General features: G+C 40.9%; 1 protein-coding gene across 2 annotated transcripts in view; it reads right to left on the bottom strand.

The window, feature by feature from the left end:
• Snx27 (sorting nexin 27) overlaps positions 1–13,513 on the bottom strand; it is a 78,356-nt gene that overhangs the window by 35,087 nt on the left and 29,756 nt on the right. For both annotated transcript variants that reach the window (XM_028789752.1, XM_028789751.1), the window contains exon 3: positions 1,288–1,480. In XM_028789752.1, coding sequence (XP_028645585.1) covers positions 1,288–1,480 — 193 coding nt within the window. The remainder of the gene's footprint in view (positions 1–1,287; positions 1,481–13,513) is intronic.

The following is a 13,513-nucleotide window of genomic DNA, read 5'->3' as shown; positions in this document are numbered from 1 at the left end:
CTACTTTCGGGAAACAGCTCTTCAGGAAGAAGATTCACTGCCAATGTTAGTTGGGTTTTGTTTTGTTTGTTTGTTTGTTTTAACTGAATTATGTCAATTAGTCTTTACACAGTTATTCTTTTAAACTAATATTCTAAAAACACCTATTGTATAGTGTGGTGATCTGAATGAGAATGGCTCCCATAGGCTCATGTGTTTGAATGTTGAAACTGTCTGGTGGGGACTGGAAAGTGTGGCCTTGTTGGAGGAAGTGTGACACTGAGGGTGGGTTTTGAGATTTCTACAGCTTACTCCAGGCCCAGTCTCTCTTGTGAATGAGATGTAAGCTCTCAACTATGGGCTACAGAGCCCTGACTGTCACCTGCCTGCCTGCCTGCCACTGTGCTCTTGTCATGAAGATGGTCATAGACTCATCCTCTCAAACTGTAGCAAGCCCTCAATTAAATGCTTTCTTTTATAAGCTGCCTTGGTCATGGTGCCTCTTCAAAGCAATAGAAATGTGATTAAGACACACAGTTAGCAAGCTATATGGCTATGATATGATACAGCCAGGCAAGTGTCTTCTCACAACCACAAGATTATCTTATTCAGATCTGTGTCATTTCTTTGCCTTTCTAGAGAAACAAATATTGCAGTACTACATCATTACAATCATAAATTATCATTTGGAAGCTTTATTAATCTCGCTATTGAGAACAAGGAGACTTTAGATTGTCAACAGCTAAGCGAGCCTATACAGGAACAGCTGTAAAAGGGATAAGGAATTTCTATACAGGACACCCCAATGAACCAAGAATCATCAATATACCATAGTAATGTATTTATAGGTAAATATAACCCTATAAATAAAAGATCATGAAGGGTCACCAATAACTTCATTTTTCTGTTATGAAGTTCTCTGCAAGCTAGCAACTCGGGTACCATCACCACAGTGAACACTTCAGCCTTGCCTCCAGGGCCCAGATTGTTCAACACTCATCAAACACATGGTTTCCTTACATTACTGATGTTTAGGAAACACAGCTATGCAATTCAGGAATTAGAATCTAGACCCATTCAGCATAGTGAAGTGTAATGGACTGGCTTACCTTTTAAACATTTTTAAAACTTACATTTATCTATTCACCCGTTTAGGTGGGGCACACACCTACCATTACAAATGAACTCCAGTGAGAGGACAGCTGTGTGAGTTGTTTCTCTTCTACCTGTGGGTCTTAGAGTCTGAACTCAGGTCATTAGCTTTGGTGGCAAGTGGCTCTGCCGGCTAAGAAATGAAGCCTGGCTTACCTTTTTCTAGATATTCTTCCAACCCCCGACGCCGAGCATCTAATTGTTGTTCTGATAATGAGAATGGCCACTTTCCTGGAAGTCGAGGAAATGTAAAGTTGGCAAACTCTCTCTTCAGGTTTTGGTGCAGTATGGCAAACTCCCGGTACCGCTTAGAACACAGCTGCCTCCCGGCCATGTAAACATTGTATACCTGGTAAGACAGGGGAACAAAGAACTCAGTCATCTAAAGTCAGGTGCACACTGGCTAGGTGTATTTCTATGCATGACACAAATAATGTTCACAGCCATTTTAATAAACATGGTAGAAGTTCTATGTACAAGAGAGCTACTCCTTTTGAGGAGGTATAATGTTATTTTTACCAGTTTCTCTAACATCTAAATACCTTCAAAGGCAATTACCAGGTTTTAAGGGTGAATTAATCTTCAGAAAGGCAAAAGTTTCTCAAAATCACTGCAGTGAATGCAATGAGTGAACAAGCAAGCTAATAAGGAAGGAAAAGAAAACCTAGGATTTATTATAGAACAGCATGCCTTGACTGACAGATGTGTAGCTCACACTAGCTAGCTCTATAGTCATTTCAAAGGTGGTCAGAGGACAACTTGTGGAAGTCAGCTCTCTCCACTGTGTGAGTCCCAGGAAGACAGGTTTTCCTGCTAGGTGGCCTTTACTTGCTTGGCCATCTCATCAACCCTATCGTCATCTTGTTTTATTTTTTTCTCTCATTGCTGGCATTTGGGTTGTTTCCAAATTTAGACAGCAATGTGAACAATGCTGCTATAAACGTTTGTATACGTGACTCCTGTTGTCAGTACAGAGAGGAGAACTGGAAGAGGATTTAAAGATACATTTTAGCATCATGAGACAATGTCTAGCTAAGCTGTAAGATTTGTAACAACTTATACTCCTTTCTGTAGCATTTAAGAAAAAAAATCTTTTAGGGGCTGGGGAGGAAGTACAATCCTAGTACTACATGAACAGGTATGGTGGGGCATACCCATAATTCCAGCACTCAGGAGTCATCCTCAGGGTCATCCTCAGCTATAGAGCAAATTCAGGACAGCCTGGGGTATGTGAAAAGAAATGTACTTCTGCCAATGGAATGAGTGTGAAAAGACTTCTCTGAATAGTCCTAGTTTATTTTTTCCAAGTTACTAATCAGGACAATTGACCCCCTACCAACATGTCACACAAACAGATAAGACCCCAACCTTTCCTTTTTAGATCATCTCCAAGACCCCATATTAATATCAACATCACAATCTAAAACATTCTAACTTTTAAAAGTCCACAGTCAACATATGTTTTTCACATGTTCACAGTGTGAGTATCTTCTCCCATTTTCACTGTTTTTATTTTATTTAAGAATCTTTTGAATACTTAATACTTAGTTCACATCCAATCTCTAAGTCTGATACCACGCTCATCTACAGAGTGAGTGAGTTCCAGGACAGCCAGGGCTACACAGAGAAACTGTGTCTCAGGAATAAAAAATAAAAATTTAAAAAGTCCTAGTCCTTAAAAGTTCAGTCTCTTTAAAATATCCAAAGTCTCTTTTAACATTCAAAGCTTCTCTATGATGAAATTTTTCTTCCTATTATTTATTGTCCAAGTATCCCTTTTTGTTTTTTTCTTTTAGTTTTTCTGAGACAGGGTTTTTCTGTGTAGCCCTGGCTGTCCTGAAATTCACTCTGTAGAGCAGGCTGGCCTTGCTCTGCCTGCCTCTGCCTTCCTTCTGAGTGCTAGGACTAAAGGTGTGCTCCAACAGGCCCAGCTACTTTTTTGTGAAATACCAACTACTGTGGTTCACCTACTGTTATATTAAATTTGTGTGCATTTTTCATGGATTTATTGAGTTCCGGTAGTTGTTTGTTTTGTTTTGAGAGGTTTGTTTGTTTTACTATGTTGCTCAGTTGGCCCCAAACTCCTGAGCTCAAGTGATTTTCCTGCGAGAACCAAAAGAACAAGCCACTACTCCCAGATCTATCTGGTTTTCCTAATAGAATTTTTGTTTGCTTGTTTTTGAGACAAGGTCTCAATGTGTAGTACAGGCTAGCCTCAAACTTAAGATCCTCTAGCCTATGCCTCCCAGATGCAATGTATAACAGGCGTGTGCCACCATCTTTTGTTGTTATGGTCAACATATGTTTTTTACATGTTCACAGTGTGAGTATCTTCTCCCATTTTCACTGTTTTTATTTTATTTAAGGATCTTTTGAATACTTAATTTTATTCTTTAATTATTTTTTTTTAGGTGTCTGTCTTATGACAGTCCCATATAGGACTCACTGTGTAGCTGCAGCTAGCCTTCAACTCCAGATTCTCCCGTTTCCATCTCTCTAGGGCTGAGCCGCCTTATCTGGCTCAGATTACAACCGTTTCTTCCTTGTTAACAATTCCACCAAGCACTGAAAAAAGCTCTGAAATTTTTTGTTTGTTTTTGTTTTTTTTGAGACAGCGTTTCTCCGTGTAAAAAGCTCTGAATTTTAAGAGTATGATCTATCACTCTTCTTTATAAAGTACACTTTTGTGTCCAAAGGAGACTTTTTTTTCTACCCATGGATTCAAAGCATAAGTAGAGTGTGTTAACACATGCAGTCTAAAAGTGGAGGTAGGAGAATCACTGAAAACAAGTAAGGCCAGTGTGGTCTACATATAAACTCTGTCTCAATAAAACCAGAGAAAGATCGAAAAACTACTTGCCAATATTTACTACTGAGAACTGTAATTTTTTTTTTTGTAATATGGAATTCCACTGACATTTTTTCTCATTTTTTTCTTTTTTAACTTGTTATGTTTCTTTTGAAGTCAATAATATTTAAATTAATTTTTAATTATTTTCCCTAAATACTACATAATGCTTTATAGGACACCTAAGTTAGATGTCCTCCCATGGTCCATAGTCAACCTCTTACTATAAATAATAGAAAACAGTGAAGACTGTAGGAGCTGAGGGGTTTGCGGCCCCATGAGGAGAGCCACAAAACCAACCAACCAGAGCTCCCAGGGTCTAAACCACCAGCCTGGGAGCACTTAGGGAGGGATCCATGGCTCCACCTGTATGTAAGGGACGACGGCCCTGTTGGGCATAGGTGGGAGAGGAGATCCTTGGTCCCATGAAGGTTGGATGCCGTGTGTATGGGAATTCAAGGGTGGGGAGGTGGGAGTGGAGGGGTAGGTGGGGGCACATCCGCAGAGAAGCAGGAGGAGGGAGATGGGATAGGGGTTCCTTGAGGGGGATGGGGTAAGGGGATAACATCTCAACTGTAAATAAAATATCCAATAAAAAACTATTTAACTAACTAACTAAATAAATAAATAATAGAAAACTGGACACAAAACAGAAAACAACTCTTGCAGACATGAGACAACAAGCCGCTAGTAACTGTGATCCCTAAGACAAGGAAAGCAGTAAGATGAGCCCTTCAGCTCCTTGGCTCTCTACCCGGGGAACTTCTAAAGCATGGCTCAGGGAGGCCACAGGAACCAAGTAGACACAAGCAGCTGGATGTGTGGGCTCAGCACACAAGAGGGCGCTAGACACGAGCAGGCTCCGGTCACCTTCAATTCTGACTAAACAGCCACCCAAGGAAAGAACTCTCACCAGGGGGTAAGGTAAATAAATGAACAACTCCCAGTAATAATTCAACTTTCCTCCAACCTGGGGGGGTTGGGGGGGAATAGGGTGGTAGTGCCCGCATTTAATCCCAGCACTCAGAAGGCTGAGGCAGGCAGATCTCTGTGAATTTGAGGGCACCCTGGCTGACATAGTGAGTTCTAGGACAACCAGAGCTACATCATCAGACTCTTCTGTGTAACACACACACCTCAAAACCCACATGGTGGAAATTCTCCTGAGATGTCTTCTGACCTCCATACACACCCACAATAAACAAACAAACAAATACACAGTAAGTAAGTAAATATAAACAAATGCAACCAAAAAAAACGAGAACGTGTCTTGTACAGATACTCCGGTAGCGATGGAAGAACACTGAGAGTCCCTGAGCTCCCTCCCCAGCTGCCACACTCTCCATAGCAACAGCAGCCACTCAAGAGGAACTGAAGCCCACCATCAATAAGGTAAGGAGAGCTACAGCAAAACCTAAGCCAAGTTTACAACTTACCCAGTCCCCTACAGAAAAAGCCTGGGCGTGATTTCAGTGCTTACAGTTTCCCACACATGATGTTTTGGAGTCAAAGACTACATAACAACAACAAAGCCAAGCATCCTTTTCCCTTCCCTTATCCTACACTCCCTACCCGATAAGCATTCTATGAGGACACAGATGCTGTGGTGGTGTGAATGACAATGATCCCCACAGGCTCATATATTTGAATGCTTCGTCAGCTCCTTCTTCAGCACTGTATCTGCCTGCAGGGCACCATGCTTCCCACTATGATGAAAATGGACTAAACCTCTGAAAATGTACTGAAAGAGTTGCTGCAAGGAAAAGGTATACAACAACGGTGTGAACAGATGAGGAACGCTAGCAAACATGAAAACCAGGTGCAAACATCAAATGAAAATGGCACAAATAAAAAGCACGATGTGAGAGAAGAGAATTCCGCTGTCAGTCTTATCAGTAAACAGTGATGACAAAGGATGAGGGAACATAAAAACAGACCAGCTAACACCATCTACACAGAAACAAGAGAGAAAGCAGGAGAGATAGCCATGCAAAAACTTCAGCCCAAGAAACTGGACTCTTGGGAAGGCAAGAGAAGGCAGAGGAAATAGCTCAACAGTTAAGAGCACTGGCTGATATTCCAGAGGACTCAAGTATAGTTCTCATCGGCCACATAGTGACGTACAATCCTCTGTAACTCCAGTTCCAAGGGATTCTACACCCTCCTGTGGTCTCCAAGAACAACAGGCATGCATGCGATGCATACACATACATACAGGCAAAACACCCACACACATAAAAATCTTTTTAAAAAATGCTAAGAGAAAAAGAATAGAAAACTGAAGAAATATAAACACACTGGCTGAAATTTTTCTAAAACTAACAAAAGATACTAAATCAGCTTCCCTAACAAAATAAAAACTGAGAAAAACCTCTCTTTAGACTTACATAAATCGGCCGGGCGGTGGTGGCACACACCTTTAGTCCCAGCACTTGGGAGGCAGAGACAGGCGGATTTCTGAGTTCGAGGCCAGCCTGGTCTACAGAGTGAGTTCCAGGACAGCCAGGGCTACACAGAGAAACCCTGTCTCGAAAAACCAAAAAAAAAAAAAAAAGACTTACGTAAATCAATGATAAAGAAAAAACTTTGAAGACAGCCAGAGGGGGTTAAAATATTATATATTAAAAAAAGCAAAAAATAAAATGAGCAAACTTCTCATCACAAACTATGTAAACCTGAAGACTACAATGTGTGTGTGGTTTGTATGTGTGTGTGTGTGCCTGGGCACACACGCATACTCACACACATGTGCAGCCATATGCATGGAGGTTCAGAGGACAATACTCAAGATTTGGTTCTCTTCTTCTACCCTGTGGATATGGTGTATGGTACTTGGGCTGTCAGGCTTGGCAACAGGCACATTTTTACCCCTTGAGCCAATCTCACCAGCCCATGGCATGGCATCTTTATAATTAAGAAAAACATTAAAACCACAGTTCTGTGTTCTATAAAAGTATCTTTCAGCTGGGAGTGGCAGTACACACCTTTAATCTTTAGCACTTGGAAGCAGAGACAGGCAGATCTCTATGATTTTGAGGCCAGTCATTGGCTTAGAACTTGCTATGTAGTTGGTCCCAAACTCAAATTCACCATGTGTTAGCAATCAAAACTTTCCTTACTTTTTTTTCTTTTCTTTTTTTTTTTTTTTTTGAGACAGAGTCTCACACTATAGCCCAGGCTGGCCTAGAATTACCTACGTAGTATATGCTGATCTTAAATTTATAATAATTTTCCTGCCTCAGCCTCCCACATGCTAGGATTTTAGACTCGCAGTCACTCTGGCTCTCAAAACTTTTTCCACCAGGACTAGAGCTTTAGTGGGGTTTTAGCAGCTGGAGATCTAGCCCTGTGAGTCTCTGGATTCATCCCTAGTATCACATCAGCTAAGAACAGTGGCACTGTCCTGTAATCCAACACTCAAGAGCTTCAGGCAAGAGGGTCAGGAGTCCAAGGTCATCCTTTGACACCAGCCTGGAAGACACAAGCTTCCTCGTTCTTAACTTTTCAGACCAACAAAAGCTGAAGAGGACACATTGTCTATAACAAATTTGCATACAAGAAATGATAACTAAAGCTCTTTGGGCTCAGGGAATCTGATACCAGAGGAAAACTAGATTTACACAAAGTAATGAACCACACCAGAAATAGTAAGAAGTTAAATTGACCTTTTGTTTTTCTTTTTCTTATTATTTTCAGTCTCTTTAGAAGTAATTGGGAAGAGTCAGGCAGGGGCAGTGGTGCACTTGGGAGGCAGAAGTCAGCGAATCTCTGAGTTTGAGGCAAGCTTGTTCTACATAGTGAGTTCCAGGACAGCCCGAACTATATAATGAGACCTTGTCTAGAAAAATAAACAACAAAAAAAGAAAAAGGTAATTGGCTTTGGGCCAGTGAAATGACTCAGCAGATAAAAAGCACTTGCTGAGTCGTCCTGGCAGCCTGAGTTTGACCCTCACAGCCCACAGGAGAAGGTGAGAACCAGCTCCAAAAAGTTGTCTTCTGGCCTCCACAAGCACACAGCAGTGTGAACATACTCCCTCCTCCATACACACAAACACATACCAATATTAATAATAATTAATAAAATATTTTCTAAAAAATTGGAGCCTGGCTCAGTGCACACACCTAAGCTGAGAACCAAGGTAGCCAGGGCTAGAGGTAGTAGCTCAGTGATAACCTCACTTGTACAGGCTCTGAATTTGACCCCAGCCAACCTCTCCAAAAGGTATCACCTAAAGCAAAGTTAACAGTGTAACAGAATTATAACATAAAAGTAAGAGAATGTGGGACCGTGAAAGGATAGCATGGTTTCTGGTGGAGCACTGGCTAGAGATGGCTGGAGACCCAACAGGCATCCCTGCAAGGGAAGGCATACATTTCGCTACACTCCCACACTCCAGGCTCCTGACATGAGACCAAAGACCTCCATTGATCAGCTCCTTTCAGTTATGCAGGACAATGACCCTACCAGGCCCTCTACAAATAGACTGCATGACTATAGGCCTCAGGGTCTCTAGAGATCTCCATATTAATGAGATACTTAAAGGCCAGAGGGTGTAGCCAATTAAGCATTCCTTCCCAGACCCTCCGCAAATGAATAATAATAATACAAAAGATGGAGGTATGACAAACACAAAAATATTTCAAAGTAGATGTCTATAAATTAAGATATATACTATATTCAGAACAAATACTAAGAAAATAAAACAATAAATTACACCTAGTAAAGCAATAGTAGAGACAATTATTCTATTAAGCCAAAAGGATGCAGAAGTGTAAAAAAAAAAAAAGAATAAAAATTGACTCGTTCTACAAGGCTGAAAAGAGCAAGAAAAAGAAGAGGAAGAGGAGGAGGAAAAGGAAGAAGATGAAGACAAAGATGAAGATGATGATGAAAAGGCTGGTTCTAGTGCAGTTTTTTTCTTGTCTATAAAGTCTTTAAGCCCCCCCCCATACATAACTCACTCCTTTTAAAGACAAAAATTGAAATGAAAAAAAAAGAAAGAAAGAAAAGACAAGACCTAGAGAACAAGTGAGTGAGACGGCAGAGTAACTGACTAGAGCAAGAATTACACTCAGTCACTTAATACTTTAAATAAAGACTAACATTACCAGGTTACATGAAGAAACCCAATTAGAAGCTATCTATAAGAAACATACTTTAAAGCCTGGTATATTGGCACACATCTTTAATCCCAGCACTCAGAGAGGCTGATAGATCTCTGTGAGTCCAGCTTGATCTACATAGTATGTTCCAGGACAGCCAGAGTTACATAGTGAGACTTTTTCTTAAAAAAAAAAGAAGAAGAAGAAGAAGAAGAAGGAGGAGGAGGAGGAGGAGGAGGAGGAGGAGGAGGAGGAGGAGGAGGAGGAGGAGGAGGAAGGAAGGAAGGAAGGGAAGAAGAGGAAAAAAAGAAAAAGAAAGTAAAAGAAAGAAGGACCCCCTCCCCCGACATACTACTTTAATTACACAGACAGCACAAAAGAAAGAGCATTGTAAAAATAATGAAAATAATAATCAAAATAAAGTTGAAGTAGCCAGAGAAGCATTTTAGAACAAAGAGCACTGCCAGGGATAAAGATTTCACAATGTTAAAGAAGTCAGTTCATCAATAATAGCTTTTTATACATAAAGAAAAACTCAACATTCTACTTCGGGTGTTACATAAACTCATTGTAAATCAATGTTCCTACTAATAAAAACTCTGAATAAAACACACACAAACAAACCTGAGTATTTTGAACAGTGATCTACAAAGCTCTCAAGCTGCACAGGATGTTCCACTTGTTTACATCAACCTGACACAAGCTAGAGACATCTGAATAAAAGGACTCTACGTTGAGAAAATGGCCCCAATAGAATGGCCTGTAGATAACCCTATGGGGAATTTTCTTCTCTTTTTAAAAATGACTTATTTCTTTTTATTTCTATGTGCATTGGTGTTTTGTCTGCAAGTTCTATCTGCATGTGAGAGTCTCAGGTCCCCTGGACTTGGAGTCACAGTGTGAACTGCTACGTGAGCATCAGAAGTTGAATCCAGATCCTCTGGTTTCACTGAGCCATCTCTCCAGCTCTGGGCATCTTCTTGATTAATGATTAGTGTGGGAGCCACCAGCCTTGGGCAAGTAGTCTAGGACCTCTGCTTCAGTTCCTTCCTCCAGATTCCTGCCTTAAGTTCCTGACCTGATTTCCCTGGGTGATAAACTACAAGGTGTAAGATAAAATAAACCCTTTTCTGGACTAGTTGCTTTTCGGTTATGGTGTTTATCACAGCAACAGAAAGAAACACTAGATAAGACAGAAACTGGCGCCAGGTCGTGGGGTATTACTGTGACAGATTTGACCATGATCCCTAGGAGAGGATCCCTAAGAAAGTCAGCTAGCTACACACACTAAATTGGAGAGCTCTGGGTTCTAGTAGTCTCAATATATAAGACAAAACATGATCCAGGAAGACATCAATGGCAACTTCTGGCCTCTACACATGCAAACACACCCACCAGCCCACAGACATGCAAAGATGCATCCATATACCCACCCAGACATGAAATATATATACATGATACACATGTAACACACACATATACATGTACCATGCAAACAAACATACACGCATAAAGGCATACACACACATACACACAAATACAACCAATGCTGAGAGAAATTACCTGAGATTAAAGATAATACAAATAAAGAAAAATCATCAGTACTCTTCAGAAGAAAACTTTAGAACTCAGAGTCTACACAATGTAACAGTCACAATATCCAGGATACAACCAAAAATTAATATGAGGTTAGGATATGGGTCATTCTCAAGGGAAAGCCACTCAGTTGAAGACAACCCCAAAATGATGTAAGAATTGAAATGTCCAGATATAAACAGTCAACAAACAGAAACAAGTCCAGAAAAAGAATCACTTATCAGCTGGTTCTCAACAATAATGCTGAGATACTTCAATGGGGGAAAGCATATTCTTCCAAATAAGTTGCTAAAACAACTGGCTATCTACTTTTTAAAAAATAGATAAAATAACCTTGGTGCTGTGAGCAAAATGGCTGATAAGTGGAGCCCAAAATATTTCTCTCCACAACAAAGTACCAAATCAAAGAAAACCCAGGTATTTCAGTGGAGTGTTTGAAGCACAACTACTACCTCCCGCTCAGGAAGCAGCTGCACAAGCTGAGCTGGGTGAGCGGTGTGTGAGAGAGACAGTGGGCAGCACAGAGATACACAGTGGTCTTAAAGAAGGTGGCTGGGGGGTGGAGAGATGATTAAGAGCACTTGCTGCTCTTGCAGGACCTCAGTTTGGTTCCCAGGACTCATGCCAATCAGCTCACAACTTCTTCTGTGGGTACTCATATACACACAAATAAAAATTATATGTTTATATATTTAAAGGGGCCAGGGCAGCATGATATATGTGTGTGTGTGTGTGTGTGTGTGTATACAACACACACACACACACACATATATATATATGAATAGAGTATGGGTGGCATATGCCTTTAATTGCAACATTCAGCCTGGTCTACATACCAATATCCAGGCCAGCTGAGGCTACACAGAGAGACCATATCTCATTCATAAATAAATAAATAAATAAATAAATAAATAAATAAATAAATAAATAAATAAAATGATTAAAGGGAACTAAAATGGATAAAAGGAACTACAGTCATTATCTTCTTCTCTCTCAAGATCAACCCTGGGCCAAGAGGGTCTCTATATGGTAAGAAAAAGATAAAAAAGAGGTCATGGCTACGTAAAACATTTGCTATTAAACAGATTGCAACCAGCATAGGCCCAGGGCCCAGTTTGGGGAGCAGCCCAATTACTTTATCACTGTCCATTAGACTGTAACTACATTGTACTCATCCATCCCTACCCAGTTCCTACTCTCTCCTGAGACGTCTACACCTAGGCCTTATAAAACAGCAAAGGACCTGCCCCTAGGCAGCTAGATGGATCCAGACCTGTGAACCTCTACACAGCTTCATTCACCTTGCCATAAGCCCTGGCTACCCATATTCCCTCTACACCAGGAAACAGATATGCAAGTTAGCCATAAAGGCCTGCAAAGTTACCCATGCAGCCCTCAAATACAGACAGGTGCCCCATCTGGGCCCGCTGGTACCACCTGGCACACATGTAGCACTAGACACTGATATACTTTCTGCTCTACTATATGCCATGCTGTGGATATGCATACTTATCTAAACTCTTCTGCATGGCCCTACACTGACACTGCCCTTAAAAATGTGATGCACCTCTGTTGCTGCACCAGCTGCACCTCACCTGTATTCTACAGGCCCTCCATAATAGAGCCACCTCCATGCAACCACAGAAAATAACACTCTATGCCTAAACCAACCTGCCCAAAAGAGCTGCATACTGGCTGGTACTATAATCATACAACTTATGCAACACTAAAACATTCAGACATTGATTATACCAGTAGAAGTAACACACAAGACACTACATTTAAGTACTCACCCTAACCAATGTCAATGAACCCTATTCAAGTGACAGTGTGGGATACACTGCAGGAAAAATCTTCCACTTTCTTAATTAAAACTACCCTGGGAAACTGATACAGAGAGAGCTGACAAGATGGTTCTGTGGGTAAAAAGCACTGGCCAAATGAGCCTGGTAAGTCTGATTCCTAATCCTGTGGGGGTAGGGCGCGAGAATGGATTTCAGGGGATCTGACACCCTCTTCTAGCCTCTTTGGGGCACCAGGGATCCATGTAGCATACATCCATCCATATAGGCTAAACACTCATGCACATAAAATTTAAAAAAAAAAAAAAAAGAAAGGAAGGGAAAAAGGAAAGAGAAAGAAAGAAGGAAAACCTATTCAATGAAGAGCTGATGAAAATTTTTCAAATCTTGGAGAAGATAATTCAGGTTGTCAGATTTAAGCAATATGAGATCTTCTCAGAGGCATCTTATGGTCAAATGTCAAAAGAACAAGACAAAAAGAAGAATCCGAGAAACGAGCCAGGTGTGGTAAAGTTTATCTATTAGCCCCAACACTTTGGAGATGGAGGGAGGAGGGCAGGGAATTCAGCATCATTCTCAGCCACATAGTGAGTCTGAGACAAGCCTGAGCTACATAAAATCCTGCCTCAAAAAAGAAAAAACACAGGATGGGCAGTAGTGGCTCACACCTTTAATTCCAGCACTCAGGAAGATCATCTGAGTTTGAGGCCAGCCTGGTTTACAGATCCAAGTTCCAGGACAACTAGGGCTACACAGAGAAACCCGTTTGTTTGTTTGTTTGTTTGTTTTTAAGATTTTTTTATTTTTTTATTTCTATGAGTACACTGCAGCTATCTTCAGACACACACTAGAAGAATGCTTGGAATCACATTACAGATGGTTGTGAGTCATCATGTGGTTGCTGGGAATTGAACTTAGGACCTCTGGAAGAGCAGTCAGTGCTCTTAACCACTGAGCCATCTCTCCAGCCCAAGAAATCCTTTCTTAAAACACACACACACACACACACACACACACACACACACACACACAC

Source organism: Grammomys surdaster, unplaced genomic scaffold (assembly GCF_004785775.1).
Source record: "Grammomys surdaster isolate TR1022 unplaced genomic scaffold, NIH_TR_1.0 125849, whole genome shotgun sequence".
NCBI classification, from domain to species: Eukaryota; Metazoa; Chordata; class Mammalia; order Rodentia; family Muridae; genus Grammomys; species Grammomys surdaster.
The sequence above is the reverse complement of the archived record's forward strand: the minus strand, read 5'-3'. Positions and strand labels throughout refer to the sequence as shown.